The sequence below is a fragment of the Neovison vison genome, chromosome 7, assembly GCF_020171115.1.
Source record: "Neovison vison isolate M4711 chromosome 7, ASM_NN_V1, whole genome shotgun sequence".
NCBI classification, from domain to species: Eukaryota; Metazoa; Chordata; class Mammalia; order Carnivora; family Mustelidae; genus Neogale; species Neogale vison.
Genome location: NC_058097.1, coordinates 139,840,485 through 139,863,929, shown reverse-complemented (window position 1 = coordinate 139,863,929; position 23,445 = coordinate 139,840,485). Strand labels below are relative to the sequence as shown.

The following is a 23,445-nucleotide window of genomic DNA, read 5'->3' as shown; positions in this document are numbered from 1 at the left end:
CCCCAGGCCGTCTAGCTGGTGACAGCAGCTCCAAGAGTCGAACCTGGAAGTCTGGTTCCTATGCGGTAGCTCATAAACCACCACAAAACATTTGCTTGGGTTTGGTAAGTTTCCAGAAGTCTGTGCTAGTTAACACGACTTCCCTCATGGATCCTTGAAAACACACCATTAGTCTTTTATCCCTTTGGACTGAAGTGTTAACATACCTGCTTGATCCTCCCTTAAAATACAAGGTAGTGTAATACTTTGCAGAAAATAGATGATATCCTAAAGGCCACAAGTAAGTAGGCTGAGGTAGGTACCTCTATCCTTGGTACAGAATTGCAGAGTAAGGAACAGAAAAGTGGAGACCTGGAAGCAAAGAGACTTTTCTTTATGTTTTCTCTAGAATTAATTCCACTTAGAATAAGAGGTAAAAGTTGCTGGAACTACTAGATATGAGGGTTCTTTGGATTTCGATCCAGCTCCCTTGACATATACCTCTTTACACTTGGTATAAAAGGCAAAAATAAATGACTCACCAAACTTCAGGTCATCACTAAAACTCAAATTGGTAACTGCATTACGCTGACCTCAAATACCGTGCTTTATAACTTATAGAATGTGTTGATATACATTAGATCATTTAATTTCCACAAAAAGAGGGAACTAACATTGACTGAGCAAATACCCATTGTGTGCCAGGCAAATACGATAAGCTTTTTACCTGTGTCTCCTTGTTTACTCCTCACAAGAACCCGGAGAACCTGGTGGAATTTTTCTTTGTTTATGGATAAGTAAACTGAGGCGTAGAGCGATTCAGTGAATTTCCTAACCTCAAACAGCTAGAGAAGAGGAGGCTGGGATTCAAACCCAGGTCCTTGGACTCTAAATCCTTTGCTTTACTCCATTTCTGCCACAAATTCCACTGATTCACGCTGAGGATTTACAAACCTAACTGCTTTATTTATGCAAATACTCTCTGGAGATCTCACGAAAAATGGAGTCATTAGCTCAAATCTCAAGTGTGGCTTGGTCAATGTGCCCCATGCCATATAACCACACATACTTAATTCACTGATTCACTCCATGTGGTGCTATTCCTGGAAAGATCCACGTGGATCCCATCTGCTCCTTTTTGCTAAGCCACCAAAGAGCTATAATCTTAGCAGCACAGTTGTGTTTTCCACACTGAGATACCAGAATTCTAAGCACACTATCAGCCTGGTTCATTAGGTTAAGTTAGGGCTAGAGTCTTCTGTAGCACCTGGATGAAGGTCTTGCACACAGTAGGCTCAGTAATTGGATACTGTTCACTCCCTTCCCTCTCCTTTCTTTCCATTAAGTCAAGAGTCTCATAACTCAAAGCACATGCCTTCCTCATATCTATCATGAGATACTGTTTCCATTTCTTCTTTCTCTTATATCATGAATCAATCATGGTCCCCTTTCTTATCTACTTATCCAAATTCTATCCATCCTTGAAGGACAATCTAAAGCCCTTGACTTTCCATGAAAGTTTCCTCAATCCTGACTGCAGGTCTCAATCTATCTAATCGTCCTGCCTTCCAAATTTAAAAACACACGTTAGTTGTATTACTTCCATTCGCACTGAATTACAAATGTTAAAGGAAAGAAATTATGCAAAAGCACTAAGCTCTGACATTCTTAATGACCGCTTCTTTCTGTTCTTATACATGTTGATGGCTAACTGATTCGTGTGTGATATTTGTATCTCCTTGCTGAAACTGTAATTGTTTTGACGGTGGGACTCTTAACCAGCCTCCCTCACCTAGCTACCGTCAGTGCTTGACATACAATACACTCAAAGATATTTGCTAATGGGGTTTTAGACCTTTAAAACTAGAGCCATAGCAACAAGAGATAGGACTCAGGAGAAACCCTTGAGCCCACAGTTTAGGTGAAATGGGTACAAAGGGGTAAACTGTACACTGCCCCTTGGTGACTACTCTTGTACCACTGATGCTGTGGATGGAAGCATCTGGAACTTGCCATGCACCACAGACTACGCTAGTCTGAAGTGTGACCTGTAAATTAAGGACAGTTAAAAACTGAAAGACTCTTCTATTCCTATCATACACAGGTTGTTTATATTTATTCTTTTCTACTCCTCATTACAAGCTTATGAATTACATGCTATCATTATGCTTATTATCCAGATAGCAAAAGTGAGGCATGGACTTATAATGCAACTTATCCAAGGTCACTAGACTAATAACTAGTGGAGCCAGGTATCAGTCTAATTTTTTAATATCAAATTTTTAAAAATGTGTTAGTTTTGGGTATATAACAGAGTGATTCAACAATTCCATACATCACCCTATGCTCATCATCACAAGTGCCCTCCTTAATCCCCATCACCTTTTTAACATATTCCCCACCCCCATCACTCTGGTAACCATCAGTTTGCTCACTATAATGAAGAGTCTGTTTCTTGCTTTCTCTCTTATTTTTTCCCCTTTTGGTTGTTTTGTTTCTTAAATTCCATATATGAGTGAAGTCATATGGTATTTTTCTTTCTCCGACTGACTTCATTTAGCATAATACTCTCTAGCTCCATCCATGTCACTGCAAATGGCAAGATTTCATTCTTTTTGATGGCTGAATAAAATTATACATATATTATATATAATCAAATATTTTATATATATGTATATGTATATCTTTATTTATATCTATATATATCTCACATCTTTATCCATTTATCAACTGATGGGCACTTAGGCTGCTTCCACATCTTGGCTATTGTAAATAATGCTGCTATAAACATAGAGGTGCATGTTTGCCTCTGAATTAGTGTTTTTGTATTCTTTAGGTAAATACCCAGTACTGTGATGCCTGGATCACAGGAAAGTTCTTTTTTTAACTTTTTGAGGAACCTCCATACCGTTTCCCACAGTGGCTGCCCCAGTTTGCATTCTCACCAACAGTGCATGACAGTTCCTTTTTCTCCACATTCTCATCCATACCTGTTGTTTCTTGTGCTTTTGATTTTAGCTACTGACGAGTGTGAGGTGATATCTCACTGTAGTTTTAATGTGCATATCCCTGATGATAATGATGATGAGCATCTTTTCATGTGTCTATTGGCCATCTGAATGTTTTCTTTGGAGAAATGTCTGTTTATGTCTTCTGCCCATTTTTTAATTGGATTATTTTTTTTGGGGGGTGTTGAGTTGTATTGGTTCTTTACATATTTTGGATACTAACCATTTATAGGATAGGCCGTTTGCAAACATCTTTTTCTATCCTGTAAGTTGCCTTTTAATCTTATTGATTTTTAACTTAGCTGCACAGAAACTTTTATTTTGATGTAGTCCCAATAGTTTATTTTTTGCTTTTTCTCCCTTGCCTCTTGAGATCTATCTAGAAAGAAGTTGCTATGGCTGATTTCAAAGAAGTTAGTACCTGTAATGCAACAGTGCCAAAAAAGTCACTCTTCATGACTCCAAATCCATACCTTTGTTGTAACACCACCTTGTATAAAGCAAGGTAGGTAGCCCTGGAATTGTTCCATGTTCTAACTTACCTCCAGCTGTACATTTTAGACGTTGGAAAGGCAGAAAGAAACATGAGGTTTAATGAAAAGTTAAAGATTCAAAGATCATGAATAAAGCAAAATGGCATCCTAACAGCTTGCTAAATTCTTTCAGATGAATGTGAAGACCTATATCAAAAGATTCACCCAAAACTAAACATTCACTTGAAGTCTCATGTTTTACCTTAAAAAGTTCTCATAGTCTTAAAATTTTACTTAATATAAGTAAAATTAAGTAATTTTACTTAATATAAGTACTTTACTTAAAGTACTTAATACTTTACTTAATATTTACTTAATATTTTACTATTTTTTAAATATAAAAATGTTTGAAGTTGTCTATAATATAGTCAACCTAACATCTCATGTAGTTCTTGCATGGCTATCAAAAGTTAAACACTTCACCTCTATGGAAATAACTACAATCCAGTTGAGGGATTATGTTACTGGCATAAAGATGGCTGGACTGGGAATCAGGAGATTGAAGCTTTAGACCCAAGAAGTTCAGTAACTCAAGGTGAAAAAGCAATTCACTGAGCCTCCCTACTCATTTCTATATCTGAGGAATAGGGATTGAAATGTATGACCTCTAAGAGTCTGTGTCTCATCAAGGATTTGATTTCACTCATAATAAATTTTGCTCTGCTGGGAAACACTAGAAAAAAATCAGGCATGCTATTCAAATCTCCTTTCCGGATAATGATCTCTGCTTTTATCATTCAGTTACAGAAAGAAGAGATAATGTTAAGAAAGCCATGGTGAGGGGCGCCTGGGTAGTTCATTGGGTTAAGTCTCTGCCTTCAGCTCAGGTCATGATCCCGGGGTCCTGGGATCGAGCCCTGCATCAGGCTCTCTGCTTGGCCAGGACCCTGTTACCCCTCTCTCTCTCTGCCTGCCTCTCTGCCTACTTGTGATCTCTCTCTCTGTAAAAGAAAAAGAAAGAAAGAAAGAAAGAAAGAGGAAAGCAAACAAGCAAACAAGAAAGACATACTGAAATAAGACAATCAAATTGGGAAAATATCAATGATATAAAATGGCTTCTAACAAATTGGGTAAAGAAAGGTAACTCCAAATGCATTTATGATCATCTTGCTCTATGTTTATAGTATACAATTTGTTTTTCTTGTGAATCAGTTAATTTTCTGGCTTTAAGACCATGCAGTTAGTGGCAAAAAATTCCCTCCCATATTAAAAACTCAAAAATATTTGAAGTGAAGTAGTCTCACCAAGCTCCTTCTTCTGTCCTTGCTTTTCTCTATTTTCTATAAGCCTTGTCTCCAAAATGAAGAATTTACTAACATCCAACTCTCTGTTTCATTTTCCTCCCTATCAATTATAATTTGATATTAGATCATAAAGTCAAAGTTTAAAAACACAATAGACTAAACCATGAAAGCCTTAAAATGTTTCATATTTAGATTTTTTGGGGGGTAGGTTATGAGAGGAAATGTTAGGGAGATATGAGTTTGGTTTACTGCTTTACCACTAGTAACTCATAATGTGCACAAGTCCATGTTAGATTAGAAGATATTTCAGTACCTGCTTCTGAAACATAGCACTTGGGCTGGGTTGTAGAAGGAACAAAGTAGAAACACTTTAGTTCCATTTCCTTTATTTTAAATTCTGATACTATCTCGAAGTCTATCAGTCTCCCTTGAGCCATTCTGTCTTCAAAATTAATGTTATATTTAGAATTATTTTCATTGGGGAAAAACAGAAAAAATAGGTTAAAAAAGAAAAGAAGTGAATGAGGACTAGAAAAATAGAAGCTGGCTAACTACTGCTAGCATTTGCTCATGCCAAAGAATATATTCTGCAGATGTGTTTGTATATTGTCATTGACTAGGCAATGAACTCTTTGTTCCACGGGAAAAAGCCTACAACTCTCCAGGTCCAAAATGCCAACCAGTTCCTAGCCCCACAGCTGCCCTTGCTTCCCAGAGTGGCAATGTCTATGTCAGTCTTGGTTTTTCAGTTTTCCGATGACTCCCTTCCTCACAGTTATTTTGCAAAGCAAAGGCTCTGCTTGCCAGTTAACCTCCTTCTGGGCTCAGGATAAGCTACAGTTTTGGGCTTCAGAGAAAAGATGGAAGAATATTATCCGCTGATGTGGGCTAGAGGAGAGAGTAGGAAACAGTATCAGAGAAGAATAAAAGGAAGAGAAAGATGGCATAGAGGAGGTTGTTTTATGGTGCGTGGGGACTTGGCCACAAGTGGAGAGCAAAATGGTAGTTCTCAGGCTGACTCTCGACTTTACTCTCAGACCTCTTTGTCCATTAAAACTATAAATTCAGGCATACTAGAACCTTCATTTGTTTTATAAAAGATTTCCTTAACTGGAAAAGTGATGATAACTTCCTTGTGAATATAATGTTTGCAACCTTACATTTTTTTAAAGAGATTTTATTTATTTACTTGACAGAGAGAGAGAGATCACAAGTGGGCAGAGAGACAGGCAGAGAGACAGGAGGAAGCAGGCTCCCCACTGAGCAGAGATGCGGGGCTCAATCCCAGGATACTGAGATCATGACCTGAGCTGAAGGCAGAGGCTTAACCCACTGAGCCTCCAAGGTGCCCCTACAACTTATATTTTATGACTCCTCTTTGCCCACCAAAACTCAATAAAAACATTCCCCTGTTATGTTTTTATGTTATAGGATAAGCACTTCCCAGTCTTGCACTTGGAGTCAGCAGATAAGTTGTCTAGGGCTGGCTGTGTCACTGCAGAACTTGGTCAGGTCACTGGACTCTCTAAATTGTTTCTAAAGCTGCATATAGCTATGAATAAGGATTGGGTAATTCCTGACTTTAATATTAACCTAATTTTGAATATCATAAAAATAGTAATAAGAGGAGTTTAGGATTTGGGTCATCTGACTGAGATTTAAGAACTTTCTCCTCACCCATATTGTGATTTTAGCCTTGTTGAAACGACCAAATTTTCTGTTCGTGTATAAAGGGAGATATAATTATTCTTTGAGAAGCAAACAGGATCATATATAAAAAGCCCATGCAATTTGTGAAAGGATGCATTGGGATAATATTAAAAATTAGCAGCATAAATAATGGCAACCCTCCCTGGACACTTTCTTTGGTTAGACATTGTGCTAAGGGTTTAACTCACAATATCTCATTTAAACCAGAGACAACCCTCAAAAGGATTGTATAAAACCTAATTTTACAGAGAATGAAGCTGAAGTCCAGGAAAGTTAAGCAGGCATTCAGACCCAGATTTTTCGAAGCCGCTAAAACTCTTGACTTTGAGCAAACGTACACAGGATTGCGCTTCTAGTCTTAGTAGGTTGTATCTTATTCCTTAACCACTTCTGATTCTAGCCACTTCAGGTATCTCAACTTTAATTCTCTTATAGATAATATGGAAATATTAAAACCTGCTTTGCCTCCCTCGCCAGGTTATAAAGAGAAAGAATGTAATTTACGCTGCTTTGAAAACTGTAGCATGATAGAGCAATATAAGGAAGATAGCTTTAGCAGGGTAGTGGGGATCTCGCCAGCAGCAATAGCAAGAACATTATATTTTCAAGATAAAAATCAGAAACCCTATTGTTGTTAAGCATCTCTGTGCTAAGTAAAAATATCTAAATGAAGCTTACAGAAGTACAACATATCTAGTATTAGCTCATTAAAGTTTTTAAGGATTTGATGTGTGTTTTAATTTTGTTCTGCTACTTGGAGGGGGACTGATATTATTAGCACTGAACAACTGCCTATTTTCCTGTTCTGTAACAAAACTGTTTTGAGTCCTATTTTTTCAGTTTTTGGAGTGGGTGGGGAAAGTAGGAGGGGCAGAGAATGGGCTTTACTCTGTCGTACAGTAACGTATATACACACGGATACCCACTGGGATGAGTCAACATAAACATTGTACAGTAGGCGCAACAATGAGATAAAGAGAAGACATCTGCACCTGGCATTAATTTTTCATGGACTTGAGATGCCCATGCACAGGAATCACAAGACCAGCAGTCAAAGAAAATGCAAATTGCAGAAGAGAGGAAGATAAGAAAGATAGCAAATTCTTGCTTTTTGTTAAAAAACAAAAGCAACAATCTCATTCCACTTTACCAGAACTCTGCAAATGCTCACACAGTCCCAGGCTGTTGCAATTATTCAGGTCGCGTCTGATGTATTCTCCCCCCCCACCCACCTTAGGTTGAATATCTCTATAGATTAAGAGTCATCTTTGTTCCTTTACTAATAGGAATTCCATTAATAGCCTTCTTCATATTCTTCAGGAGGAAATAGCCTAAAAACTGGGGTATTACTAGACAGAAGTGCGAAGTGAGGCTAAGAGGAATAAAACCGAGAGATGAATCCGACATGATTGAGGATGATGAGTCAAGTAATATTTAGAATCCAGAAAGGACAAAACACACTTGGAACACCATGAACTAGGACTGAAACTCATCATTGAGCAAATCCTATTTAGAGCTGACCTAAGCTTACAATGGCTCAAAGTCAACATCCAGGGACCAAAGGCAGGGTCTGTGGGTTGAGGAGACAGGCTTTAAGGAGGAATTCCAGACAAGAAGGATTATTCCCTCATTATCACATTTTAGGTATTAATCAGCCTCTGCAGATTTATTGGGCAAACATCATATTTAAGGCACTATACAAGGAACTGCAGAAAGTAGGTAGAAGAAGCACACGGTTTTGCCCTGTGAGGATTTTACAGTGTGATGTAAAAACAAGAGAAATCCCTCATATTTTTGTAATAAAAGTCGAGCAGCAGCGTAAGAGATGTAGGGGCAAAGTCCCATGGTGGGTGTGAAAGAGAAAGGCAGGTGGGATTAGGGTGAGAAGGCCTGGGTTCTCTCCTGGTCTTACCACCTGTATGATATTAAACAAGGTAGCTGACCACCCCCGCAATCGAAAATGGAAATGATAATATTGGGGCCATTTCATGTTGGCATTGTGACAACTAAATAAGAAAGAACAGATTAAAGCAGTGTATGAGCACGTTTTCTACTCTTATTTTTCTTCAGGAAGTGTTATTAATGAGGGTTGAAATAATGAGGGAGAAGGCATAGAAGTCTTGGGGAAGGTGGGGCGCCTGGGTGGCTCAGTGGGTTAAGCCACTGCCTTCGGCTCAGGTCATGATCTCAGGGTCCTGGGATCAAGCCCCGCATCAGGCTCTCTGCTCAGCAGGGAGCCTCCTGCTTCCTCCTCTCTCTCTGCCTGCCTCTGCCTACTTGTGATCTCTCTTTGTCAAATAAATAAATAAAATCTTTAAAAAAAAAAAAAAAAGAAGTCTTGGGGAAGCTGATGTGAGTTAAGTCGTAAATGAGGGAACCTCACCTTTGAAGCCCAGTGACCTCAGCTGATTTGTTTTCCTTCTCTCTGGCTCTTGTTCTACTCTTTCTTGTAGGGCCAGTTCCGGTCCCTGGACCACTAGCCATTAACTGGCCACTGTCTTCGTGAAGATTCTCTGCTTGCAGAGAATAGAAAGCCACTTATGGTAGCTTAAGCAAAATCTGAACTATCAGGTTGAAAGGGCAGGAAGCACAGCAGGTTAACCACGTGATGGACAGAAATTAGGACTGGGGATTCTGAGAGACCCAGGAGGCCTCCGTGGCCTCTGCCAGTCTCTCACTGTTCCTCCCAGACTCATGTCTATCAGTATCTTTCTTAGCGCCCATGTGCTTTCTCATCTCCTTTTCTCTTCTTACATTTCTCTCATATCTGTACATAAGCTATCTCTGTTTCTTTAGGCATATGACCTCATCTCCAGACAAGTGTTAACCCCGTAGGCCAAGCCCTATGTAGTAAGGCTAATGAAACCAGGTGTCTGAAAGTCACCTCTTCTTTCCACTGGAGATTCTCTTCAAAGGCTCCGGTGCCTTAGTCTGAGCCTGAGTTATTCAGTGACTTCTGACTGATCTGAAGGATGCCTGACCTTACAACATGTAGCCCTGTTGGCTCTGTCTTTCTTGCCTGGTACTCAAAGAGGAAGATCAGGAATTGGGGAAAGTTGATAGCCCTCATTGCACACTACTTTTCTGTGCCTCAGGGCCTTTGTACGTACTCTTTCATCTTTTCCTATCTCCTTCACCTGTTTTAAAGCCATCCCAAGACTTCTCTTTTCAGTCTTCCTTCCTCATCTTTCACCTCCCATCCAGGCAGATCGATCACTCCCACCTTCCAGCATCTACTGTGGCTTGTGCATCCCTTGATTGGTGCTCCTCCCACACTGTGTTGCAAACAGTTTGATCTTAGTGTTTTTTTTTTTTTTTTCCTTATTCTACTGAACCCATTAAGAAATGAGCTCTGGAGTGACATAACCAGTTTCAAAGTCTGGTCTTTCCGTTTACTAGCTATGTGATCGTGGGAAAGTTACTTACCCTCTGTAAACTTTGTAAAATGGAGAGGAGAGTGTGTACATCAGAGAATTATTGACAGGTTGGGTGAACTAACGTGTGAAGTGCATAGAAGAGTGCACAACATAAGAGAGGTTCTCAGTCAAGACTGTCTCTTTTCTACTATAAGTACCAAGCCCAGGATGTGTGAGACAGGATGTACTAATTGTTTGCTAGCGAAATTAACATGTAGTTTAGGACTAAAAAATGTTTGGGAAAAAATATTTTATTCCATTTAGTCTTGTTTGCAGAGGTTTTGCAAAATATCTACAGTTGCTATACTATTCTGATAAGAGATGTGTATCTAGATATGCATCAGCACAAAGCTGAGAAGTGCTGTGAACAACTCACATAGGATAGCATCAAAGGGTGACATACAGATATATCTATGTAATTGGTTATTTAGTGTTTGTCTCCACCCCTAAAATGTGAATGCCCCTGGGGCAGGTTTAAGCTTGTCTTATTTACTGTTACATGGTCAGTCATATTACACAATTTTCAGATACATAAAAAGTTAATAAATATTGGTCAAATGAATGAACAGTTGGAAAATGGACCACATCTGTACAATTAGGAAGTGCCTTTGCTGTTCCCTCCACTCGAAGGTCCTCTTCCTCCATCATCACTGAATGCCAACATCTGTTTAACCTTTAAAATCTAGCTGATACTCTTCTGTGAAACTCACCCCTTTCCTTAATTCTCACGGTAAGTCATGGGTACTTAGGGCACTCAACACTTAGTAGCGGGTGTTAGAGTCATCTGTGTATCCACTTGAAAAAATTCCTCATGAGCAGAATTCTGGTTGGTTTCATCACGGTTCTCCTAACTGATTCATCTCAGTATCTCTCCCAAGGCCTGGCAAGCTGCATGACATTCACATTAGACAAAATTAAAGCACGATGACTAGCAGCATAAGGAAAATCAACTTTGTTCATTGCAGCAAGAAACAGTGGGGTGCCACTTGGGCAAGGGGTAATGAAGTGTCTCTTCCAAAGTGATGGTATCATAAAAGTTAAAGTGTACCTTCAGGTCCTTGGCCTGTGTTTGGACTGTGTCTGGAACATAGCAGGAGCTCAGTGAAAGATGAATGAAGTGAATGAACTAATAATGAACAGAAACACAGGTCAGTCTATGAAAAGAACCACTAATTATGGGACTGTTTTTACAAGCATATGTATTTATTTGAATAATGTAAGAGCAAAACCTTTGATTTGCACAGACCCCAAAGATACTGAATGTCTAGAAAGATGTGCTTATAGCCCCAACGATGAAACCAATTTACAGGATTTGAAAGAAAGCTTTTTATCCATCTATCTAATAAATATTTACAACTCACGCTGGCTGGCACTTGGGCTAAACATATGGGAAATTCCGAGTTGCTTTTCTGTACTCCAGGCTCTTGGGTCAAGCAGATGAATCTGCTTGAGTTTCCAGATTTGATGTCCACCTTGTCATTATAAGGCATGATCTGTTATATGAAATCAACTGGAGCATCGAAGGACTTCCCGGACTGGCTTCTCTGTTTGTTTGACTGTGTGGAAAAATTACATCGTCCAGCTATCAGCTACTTTAAGTTTCCTTCATCAAGCTAAACTTTAGGCTGTATGGGCAGATTCTCTGGGGTTCACTGTACAATGACTTGAGATTTTACCTCAAGTTTATTATTAGTTCAGTGAAGTACACTGACTGAAAAACTCTTTGTGTTCCCCAGCTTATTGTGTGTGCGAGACACGGTCCAACTGCATTCTAATGATGTGGTAGAAGTACACACCCACAGGAGATGTACAAACAGCATTTACCTGCTTGTGAAGTTTTCAGATCAGGTTTCCTAAGGGAGTTACATAATATGGGTCCACATTTCCTACATGGGTCTGTCTACATTATTCATTTCCAGTATTTTATTTGAAAGGAGAACAAGTTTTATTTTAAAGGTGGTAATTGATTAGATTGATATACTCTGTCATTTCCTTGACATGCTAAATACATCATGGCAAATATACATATTTTGGAATTTATTTGTATATCCCAAATAATAAAGGGTATCATCACGCAAGAATATCATTCATTCATGCATGTATATGTGTGTATCTATGAGTGTATGAAACACATTATCACTGGGTTTAAAAAGTGCAAAAAGTATGGAAGAGTTTTTGTTCTGAGGTCTAACTTTCATCTTCCAACAAAAAATAAACTGAGGCTCAATTTAAACAGATTTATTTCCAACTGATAGCAATATTTTAATAATAGGGTGTTTTCTAAAAGCAGTCTTCATAAAATTGTGATGATATAATGATACATTGAATGCAAGACTTGGAAAAAATTGAGATTTGAGAGATTGGCAAATTCCTAATATCTTCTAAAAAGATTTAGAGGCGTCAAAATGAAGCAAATTCAAATTAAACTTGGAAATGCCTGTGTGTGTGTGTGTAGTAGAGGGAATTAGGAGGAGACATGAGAATGAAATAAAGAGTGGCCCAAGGACTAGGGGAATTCAATCCAAGGCTATTTTTTCCCATAGGCTCTATCCCCTGCACTAACACATTGCTGTTCCCACCATCACACCATTGCAATGCTTTAATCAAGGTTTATTGTTTTCTCTAGATGGATTTAAATGGAAATAATTTTATGAGGTCAGTATAGACAAAGCTGTTGATGAAAACTGCTATGTATTAACTAAAAATTCTAGAATTGGAGGTTTTTTATTTGATTTCATTTCTCAAGTGCTCGCCAAGCACCCTTATTGTGCTAGGCACTGTGCTAGACCCTGAGGATAGATGCATGCTCTATTTACGGAATTCAAGACAGGAAAATAAGAAAACAAACATGTAAGTGTTAGTTCCTTCCTTCAACTTACTTTCCTTTTCCCTTTCACTCCAAGAAGTTATAATATAAGAGAGAAGAAAACACTTATAATAAAATATGTTAGGTGATAAACTGAAGGTGCAGCAAGGAACATAGAAAGGAGGAAATAATTGCCTGGCTAGAGAAAGCGCCACAATTAGGTGATATTAACTTCACAGAAAATATCATATTCTCCGTCATGAAGCCAAGGAAGAGCAGTTTAATAAAGACACTTCAATGTAGAATCATTACTAGTTAATCTGACTTAGAGAGCTTTTCACCAATGGTTTTTAAATTCCTCACAAAAATAATGTTTTATGTCTTTAACAATCAAGGTCACTTTATATAGATCTGACTACAGAACGGTACTCCATGAGAAGAACTCTAAATGTAGCATAGCCTTTACAGCACTTAGGTGATTCCCAAGTTGCAGAGAAAAACATAATGGCACCTAACTTGAGTCAGTTGAAAATAACTTGAACTTCAAAGATTTATTCCCACTATGGATAGAGGTATGTCTCTTGAGTTTCTATGTCAGAAATAATGTTTTTCTTGAGAGATTCCAAATAAATTTTAGCAGAGACTAATTTTTGAGAGTGCTCCTTAATTCTTAATTCCTTCATTCTTAAACCTCGAAACAGATCTAATTAAAGAATCAACTATTTAAAAACTTTTCTTCCAAGTCCCATTTACTTCATCTCAGCCTATCTGATGTAGATAGCATGGGTCCCCTGGTTAAATAATTATAAGCACAAACATTACTTCTGCAATAAATAACACAATGACACTGACTTATTAATTCATTTTATATATCTATATATTTCTACCAATTATACTTACAAATTTCTAAACAGTGCATCACTGATTTACTAAAGGAATAGTCATGCTTTTAAAGAGAGATTTTATGGTGGGTTTTTACTTGGATAAGCAACCAAAATGTAAGAACTAACTTTCGGATTCTTGATATATGTATCATACCTACTGCAAAATATATTCAAGCCACTCTGAGGCATTCTGGGGGCATCAACCAAGAAATATGAACTGTAAGTTGTATCAAATATTAATTATGAGAAATACCAATAGTGTTCCCTTTCTTAGTACATGTTACTTTTAGAAACTACTTTCTTTAGGGGGATGAGTTTGCTTGCACCACTGTTTACTCTTTCTCATTGATCAATGTCTGACTGTATTAAGAATTCAGACTTCCTACCGAGAAAGACAGAGATATATACCCCAAACAAGAGCTACAGAGAAGATACCACATCTTTAAATGCATATAATACATGCCACTTATCTACAGCCATAAAAGGAAAAAGAAAAAGAAAAAGAAAAAAAAATATTTAGGAGAATAAAAGGAAATTTTCCTTACCGGAATGAATGCATGTTGCATAGCCTGTTCACATTGTTTTAAGGAAGCAATAGTATCCCACAAAAGCTGATAATTTTCAGCCCGGGAAGCACTTGGCCGTTGCATAGCGAAAGCTAGTAACACTCAAACTGAGCTCAAAGAACCCAGTTGAAGAAGGAAAAAACCCTGCAGATCTGTTACATAAACTTCTTAATTAGATCTGCTACACAAACTGCTATCTTAAGACTTTAAAAAAAAGTTAATCAGAACATTTCTTTTGGGGGATAACTGGGCATGACTTGAACAGAGACAGATGTTTTCATTGGGAAGGATTTTCGTTCCCACACTTGTGAAAAGCAATCCCATCAATGTTCCCCTGTCTTCACACGGGTCTGGCGAAACTGCACATACCATAAGTGTGTGGGGGGAAAGAAGTAGGAGGGAAAGAGATGTGAAAAAATATTTCTACCAGAAGATTTGGGTGGCAGGCCATGAAGGTAGAATTTGAGTAGCTTGTGAAAAGTATTAAAATTGATGGGAGTGGATTACATACACACACATATGTACATGTGCAGGTGTCTATACTTGTCTGCTATGTGAGATATCCAATTATATACATTTATTCTCACAGTGTTATTTAATATGCCCAACTCTTTTCTCACTTTAGTTAAGATCTACACATGACATTTTTATCTATGGAGAATTACCACGTATATTAACTACAGAGTTGTGTATCTGAAAGTATCTGTCAAGACTAGACAGAAGGTTCCTAGGTATAGGAGGCAGTCAATTATTTATCTTGAAATTTAAAAGCCACGAGAAAACCTTTCTGTTGCTTTATGTATTAGAGAAAAGTCACATTTATTTTATCATTCTAAGAAGAATTCTCAGCATTAACGTCAGGAGAATCGAGCCTTTAAATAGTCTGGGGACTAGAAAGTGGTCTGCACAGAATCGGAACATGTTAATTCCAGAGAAATTGGTTACACACTTTAACATCAAAAAGGCTAGTCCAAGGCACTAAATAAAATCTGGATGACAGAATATAGTGACATATCCCAAATGTTCTTTCACCTAAGACAGGAGCTCACAGCGTAAAGTGAGTCTCTACTAGCCCCCTCTAGTCTCTGTGGATTGCTCAGTAGGGGGTAATGCATCTTAAGAGAATGTGCTGAGTTCTCAGAAGTTCCAGAAGAATCTATACTCAGATCTAGTTACATAGCCAACAAGGAGAACATATATTCCAGCATTTCTAGAGGTAAGGGGGTAAGCTAAGGGCAGTACACAACATTAAAAAAAAAATAAGTTGTACTTTTAATTAACCTAGAAAATCTAGGGAGTACAAAACAAGGTACAAGTTATAGGAAACAGTTTGACGACATAAATGAAAGATTTTTGCTGTATTATTTTTAGAAGAGGTGCATGATTTGGGTTACCTAGTTTTTCTGCATTTCTGTCTTGGCGATGGCAGATTAGTTCATGATAATGACCTTGTGGTGTGAAAATCTCAAAGGCTTAGGGCCTTTTATCTCAATTATTTTCCAATTTTTATTGAAGGAATTGGAAGTAGAATTGAACTTCCAAAGTTTTACCTGGACTAATTTGTAGGAAGATTATTTAGGAATATATAGGAATATATAGGAAGATATTCCTTAGTATCTCGGGAAGACCCACCATAAGGCTATTGCCATTAGTTTGTTTTTCAATATCAATTCAACGAACCTTCCTTCTCTTTTGCTCATTCATGATGTTCTTCTCTTCAGCTCACACCCACAGTCCCTCCTCTGCCTTCATTCCTGCCCTTAGACTCCCCCATCTGCCCCAGCCACATGCTTCTTCCTCATGCACTGTCGACCAGCCAGCCCACAACTTCCAGAAAATATTCTTTCACTAGTAAATGTTCTGTATTTCTTAGCAAATAACAAGAAAATATAAAGTTGGTAAGTTAGCCTCCAAAATTCCAGCCACTCCTTTCTGAATCCCTGGAGTCAATATTCACCATTATTTCAGTCCCAGCTAAATCATCTGTCCTACCGTGTACTTCCTCTGCCTCTTGTTCATCAGGTCCCTTCATTCTTTCATTTAAGCAACATGTCCCAAAAGATCCTCCTTTCTTTACTTTTTAGAAAAAAGGATAGATAATCTGTACTCTACATGTAGGAACTCTACACAAAAAAATGACCTTAGAATCATTCATTTGTTGATCCAATAAACATATTAAGCACCTCTCATGTGTTACACTTTTTGATTGTGCTATGGACAAATGGATATATTAGAAGCTGAATCTGCCTTTCAGGAGCTTAAAGTCTAATTAAAGGGAGGATACATGACACAAATAACAAAAAGCCAAGTTAGAACATGGTTAGTGCCATAAAAGAGATAGCATAAACTATTCACGAAACAATGAAAAAGGGGGAAAAATACATCCATTGGGGGAAATTAGGGCATCTTCATGGAAGAGTCAGCACTTTGTTAGAGCTTGAAGTTAGAGTAAAATTTGGATATGCAGGGATAGACAGGGGACATTCCTGGGGAAGAAAAAGTAGAACAAAAGCAGAGTGGGAAATTGGAGTCCATTACTGGTTGGTTTGGAAGGAACATGACACTAAAAGAGCTTAATAGTAAGATTTATACCAGAGCCAAAGCTGCTCTTAAGTGCTCTCAGTAGCTTCCTATTCCTAATGCTAACCAGTCTTAGCTCTAACCAATTTTTCAGAGCATCAATGTGCTTTAACTCAGTGAAATTCTTCTTAAACCTCACAAAGGGGTAATTTCCATTTATTTATTCCCCACTTTTGAAGTAGTGCATTGGTATACTTTTGGAGGCTTTAGGTGGCTTGCTTATTTAGGTCATATTACTTACTTAATAAGTTCGTTTTTATTAAGTACCTATAACATGATTTATACTCATGTTCAATCACTGTTGTGAGTTCTGTGATCTATTACTTCCAACTTCCAAATGGAGTACAACATGAATCTTACCTGATCAAATATGTGACTTGGCTCAACTTGGCTTAGGTAACAAACATTTATTGAACTCTACTATGTGCTCAGCACTGTGCTGGCAAGAAAGAATGCAAGGATAAATATATTTCAAGACTGTTTCTTTTCAACTACTCTTCAATGTGCATTTGCCCCTGCTCACAAAGTACAGTGTACCTATTTTCATCCTAAGAGCACAATGCCTGATAAGTAATGATGACCATTTTCTGTTAAACACAGTCACTAAGCTATATGTCTATCATATCTAAATACACTGCCATACCCTAAATTAGATTATAGGCCTTAGAGTGTTTAAAAGTACTTTCTGTATGTCTCAATTTCTATAGTCAAATTTTGATCAATCTAAAGGGAGTCAGGTCTAAGAAATTCACTGACCACAGTGAAATCATGTTAGAAATCAAAGTAAAACAATCTCTGGAAAGTCCCAAAATATTTGGAAACCAAAACAAAAAAAGAACAAAACAAAACAAAACACCCACAAAAAAACAACAACAAAAAACCCCACCACTTATAAATAACTCACTGGCTGAAGGAAAAAATAAAATAAAAAATAAAAAAAGAAATCAGTATGTATTTTGAAGTGAATGAAAATAAGACCACAACATATCAAAATTTGTTGGATACCCTTAAAGACAGAATTAAGAGTACATATAAAGCACTAAACACTTACATTTAAAGGAAAAAAAGATCTCAAATTAATGATCTCAGTTTGCACTTTTCACAACTAGAAAAAATATAGCAACCTAAAAAAAAAAAAAAAGAAAGGAAATAAAAAGGATTGGAAGAGAAAGTAAAGAAAATTAATAAAACTAACACCTAGTTCTTTGATAATAAAATTGATAATACTCTCATAAGATTAATGAGGGATAAAAGAGAAAAATAAATTATCAAAATCATGAATGGGAGAGGTAGTAGAATCACTACAGTTCTTATAGCTATGAAAGGGTCAATAAGAAAATCTCATAAACAACTTTATGTAAACAAATTTGACACCTTGGATGAAGTGGATGAATCCTTGAGACATATATACTGCCAAAACTCACTCAAGAAAGGTAAGTAACATAAATAGTCATTCCATATATCTATTGAAGATATTTAATTTGTAATTAAAAACCTATCACCAAGAAACTTCAGGCCCAGATGCCTTCGCTGATGAATTCTATCAAGCATTTAAGGAAGAAATAATAATTTATACAAACTCTTTCAGAGAAATGAAGATGAAAGAATGAATTCCAACTTGTTTTGGGGGGGCCAGATTACCCTGGTTCCAAACCAGACAAAGATATTACCAGCAAAAGCAAATACCCATGTGCCCTCTTGAATTTTTATATATATATGCAAAAATTCTAAATAAAATTTTAGCATATTGAATCTGGAAACATATAAAAAGTTATGCATCATGACCAAATAGGTTTAGCCTTTGAAAACAATCCAATACAATCTATGATATTCTTTTAACACAAACAAACAAACAAACAAACATACAATCATCTCAGTAGGGGCAAGAAAAACATACAAAATTCAATATCCATTCCTGGCTTAAAAAAAAAAATCTCAGGGACAAGATAAGGATGTCTTTTCTTACTACTTCTATTCAGCATTATCTGGGAGGTTCTAGATAGTGCACAGGTCAAGAAATAAAAATTCAAAGGTGGAAATAAAAACGTCTTTCTTTCCATATGGCATAACTGTCTACATAGAAAATCTCATGGAATCTAAAACAAACTTTAGCATTGATAAATAACTTCAGAAAAATTTCAGAATACAAGATATTATAGACATATAAATGCAGAGATACACCATGTTTCTGGGTAAGAATACTCAATATTGTTAAGATATCATATTCTGAAAATTGATTTATAGATTCAATGCAATATAATCCCAATCAAAAACTCAGCAATGTTATTTGTATTTTTGCTTATTTGTTTGTCCTGGAGAATCTGCCAAGCTGATCCTAAAATTATATAGAAATTCAAAGAATATATAATAGCCAAAACAACTCTGAGAAGGAAAAATACAATTTGAGGAAAAGTACTACTTGTTTTCTGGTCTTGTAAGCTTAAGGTAATTAAAGCAATGCGGCATTGGCACAGAGATAAATAAGTATGTCAACGAACAGAATAGAGACTCCAGAAACTGACCCACACATTTAAACAACTGATATTCAATAAAAGTGCAAAGAGAATTCAATGGGGAAAAGGTCATCTTTTCAACAAATGATGTGGAATAAATTGAATATCTATACACAAAATTGAGAATTTTGATGTATGCCTATCTTTAAAAATTAACTCAAATTAGATTACAGACCTATATGTAAAACCTAATTAAACAAAAAATAAGTAGAAGAAAATATTTATGGCTTTAGGTTGGGTACAATAATGAAAGCACAACCATAAAAGAATGAACTGATAAACTGGACATCATCAAATTTAAGAATTTCTGTTCTTCAAAAAACACTGGTATGACAAGAACAAGACAAGCCATAGAATGGAGGCAAAACTTACAGACCATATATCTAATAAAGGATTTGTTTCTAAAACACATAAAGAACTCTCAAAACTCCATAATAAGGAAAGAAACAAGCCAATTAAAAATAAGCAAAATATTTTAACAGACACTTCAACAATGAAAATACACATGTATCAAATAAGCATGTAAAAAGATGAGCAATGTCATTTCTCAGTAGACAAATAAAAACTAAAACTACAATGAAATACCATTATATTCCTACTAAAATGGCTAATATTAAAAAAAAAAAAAGCCAGACTATCCCTAGGGCTAATGAAGATGTGGAAGACTGGAACTCTCATACATTGCTGGTGGGAACAAGAATAGAGCAAATTCTCTGGAAACAGTACAGTGATTTTTGTCGTTGTTTATTTTTGTTTTAAGTTAAACTTACACCTACCATACAATTAAACTATTCTACTCCTAGGTATTTACCCAAGAGAAATGAAAGCTTATGTCCATTCAAAGACTTGTACACAAATATTTGTAACAGCTTCATTAGTAATACCAAAACACTGAAACAACAAAATGATTGGATAAACAAATTGTAACAGATGAATAAAAACAAATGAACTATTGGTACATACAACACATGAATGAATTTCAAAAGAGTCATGGTAAATCCAAGAAGACAGAATAAGTACATATTGTTTAATCCCATTTACATAAAATTCTAGAAAATGCAAACTAACCTACAGTGACAGAAAGTAGAACCTAGGATGAGGAGGTAAGGAAGGTGGGGGGAAGGAGAGAGACAGAGAGATTACAAGGGGGCAGGAGGAAACTTTTGAGGGTGATGGATACATTCGTTAACTTGAATGGATGGTTTCATAAGTCAAAAGTTATCAAGAGGTATGTCTTAAATATCTTCAAATAATTGGATATTAATTATACCTCATTGAAGCTATTTTTAAAAAATTCTTTTAAAGTTGCTAGAAAAACCAGCGGAAAGTCTCACTCACTTGGGTTTTATCCCTTGTGACAATTTAACGTTAAACTACAGTTTGATCCACCTCCCACAGAAGGGGACAGGATTAGAAAGCAATGATTTTCTAGTAGGAAGGAAAACAAAATATATGGATAATTTAACCAGGGAAAAAGGGCTGAGATTTCATATCCAGTGGTGTTACTCTTGGTTATGATTCTTGCCCTAATTAGCTGTAAGATCTTGGTTTGGTTATTTTGCTTTGACAAACTTCAATTATTCATTTATAAAATGAAAAGCTTAGATTCAACTATCTCTTCTGTCTTTCAGAGCTGTAATTCAGTAATATGTGAATATATTTTAATCCTTAGTAATCCCATTTTCCTCCCAAAATAAGCACTTAAAGATATGACCTTAAATTTAGCAAAGATATCCCATGTAATTTTGAATTATGTATTATGTCACGCCTGCTGATAATCTTTCTCTAGTAAGACAGTAAGCTCTCTAAAGAGTAGGATCCTCCATCTTAAAATTTCTGGCTTCCCTGTCACATTTAAAGTTCAGAGCTTACATCATTGTAACAGTGACATTATAACAGGTATTAAGATTGTAAGAATAGAAATTTACTGTTTTCCTTCTTAAAAACTACTTTTCCTTGCAGCATCCTTCGCATCCCCATGAAGATACTATACTCACTAACGTAACTTGCTTCACCACTTACCAGCTATGTTACCTTGGACAAATTACTTGATTTTTTTTGCTTCAGTTTCTCATTTATAAAATGGAGATTATAACAGTACTTTTAGGATTGAATGAGTTAATATTTGTAAATATCTGGAGCAGAACCAGGTACACAGTAAGCCCTATCATTAGTGTTTAAGAAGTTAATAAATTTCATTTTAATTTATTCATATATTTAGTAAGTAAGAAATAATAAGTAGGTAGTAAATAAGATCTACAATAAATTCATACCTGTTGACTCCATCTGACCAGTGATCAAGAAATATTTAGGTAATTGCAGATTCACCTTCCCTGACTATCACCACACCATAGTCTAAAGTATGTATCTTCCTAATGCTCTTTCTCCCTGAAACCTGATTGCTTCGGCACCATTCCCATCTTAATTTAAAATATATTTGTTCATTCACTGTTTATTTATTTATCTGCTTGTTTAATTATTTAAGGGGGGAGGGGCTGAGAGGAAGAGAGAATCTTAAGCAGGCTCCATGCCTAGTGTGGAGCCTGATTCAGGGCTTGATCTCACAACTCTGAGACCAAAATCAAGTATCAGATGCTTAACTGGCTGAGCCACCAGGCACCCCTATTCACTTTTTCCTTCTATGTTCCCCACTAAACTATAGTTTCAGAGAAGAGAAGCAAATGTTCACTCAGCACAGTGCCTGGGATAGGATGGGCTCTTTCTGTGTTTGCTTGATATTATTACTAATGAACCCTAAACTAGATGAAAGCATACTAAAACTTCAGAAAACGTATGTTGGTATATTTACCATGTTCTTTTGTATTTTCAAAGATATATGGTGAATTTGGCCATCGTTCTTATTATCAAAAATTCACAGGTGTCCCATTTTTCCATTATTTAAGAGGGAATGACATGTCTTTTTTGATGGGGCAAGACTCACATGACTGTACCTGAGTAAAAGGGCAAATGGACTTCTCCTGCATGCTTCAGGGTTCCAGAAGGCATGAAATGGACAGTAGTATATAAAAATTCATATAGCAGAGAAGTGTGCTATATATTCAGTTTATCAGTCAGTTGTACTTCAGAGGCGTTGAGATGGAAATCATGGTCATAGAGTACTATTCCCTACTCACTGCTGATCTTTGAAAACTCAAGTCCAGTACTTTAAGGGAGAGAAAGCAAGTGATCCCAAAGAAGCTGAGTGAACAAACAGGACACTAGGTCTCCTTTGACCATAGTTTTATCAAATACTAGATCCCAGCTCATTAACCCTCAGGGTGGGACTGAGGGCAGGGTTCACCTGGACAGAACTATGAGGCAGATCAAATTTGTTTTCCTCATCTTTTTCTCTTTCCAGAGCTCTCCCCTCTTCTCTAGACTCTCCTGACAGAAGGAAAGCTACATGAACTCATTGGTAGGTCAGTATTAAGAGTTTAAATTCCTTCCTCCACTTGCTTCCTTGACTCTTTTTGAGGGCAAGTGTCATTCTTATTCATCTGTTTATTCCTAGGCCCTTGCACACAGCGTAGCATATAATGAGGACTGGCAATGGTTTGTTAAACAAGTGAAGAGATGTGAAAAGTATTGCCCTTAATGCTGATGATGACACGCAATCCTTATATTTATAGAGAACAAATTTGCTGACAAAGCACATTCACAGCTAGGAAGTCTCTTCCCCTTTACTTTTTACCCTCTCTCTATTCAGTCATATAAATACAACTTTGGCATCAAGATGGAGGGGACTGGAGGAGATTATGCTCAGTGAAATAAGTCAAGTAGAGAGAGTCAATTATCATGGTTTCACTTACTTATGGAACACAGGGAACAGCATGGAGGACATTAGAAGAAAGAAAGGAAAAATGAAGTGGGGGAAATTGGAGAGGGAAACAAACATGAGAGACTGTGGACTCTGAGAAACAAACTGAGGGTTTTGGGGGTGGGATGGGTGAGCCTGGTGGTGGGTGTTAAGGAGGGCACATACTGCATGGAGCCCTGGGTGTTGTACATAAACAATGAATCTTGGAACACTATATCAAAAACTAATGATGTGCTGTATGGTAATTAACATAATACAATAAATTTTTTAAGGAAAATAAATAAATATAAATAAATAAATAAATGCTACTACATTAGGGGTACCTGGCTGGCTAAGTAGGTAGAGCAAGCAACTCAATCTTGGGGTTGTGAGTTCAAGGCCCATGTTGG

The 23,445-nt window shown here is 36.8% G+C and overlaps 1 protein-coding gene across 23 annotated transcripts in view; it reads right to left on the bottom strand.

Moving 5' to 3' along the window:
* The window catches only part of DLG2 (discs large MAGUK scaffold protein 2), a 2,052,576-nt gene that overhangs the window by 707,272 nt on the left and 1,321,859 nt on the right, over window positions 1–23,445 (bottom strand). For 4 of the 23 annotated variants that reach the window (XM_044258414.1, XM_044258416.1, XM_044258418.1 and 1 more), the window contains exon 1: window positions 14,126–14,257. The exons of the other annotated variants lie outside the window; for them this stretch is intronic. In XM_044258414.1, coding sequence (XP_044114349.1) covers window positions 14,126–14,230 — 105 coding nt within the window. In that variant the 5' untranslated portion in view covers window positions 14,231–14,257. Of the gene's footprint in view, window positions 1–14,125; window positions 14,258–23,445 lie in introns of those variants that run through there. 23 annotated transcript variants of the gene reach the window in all.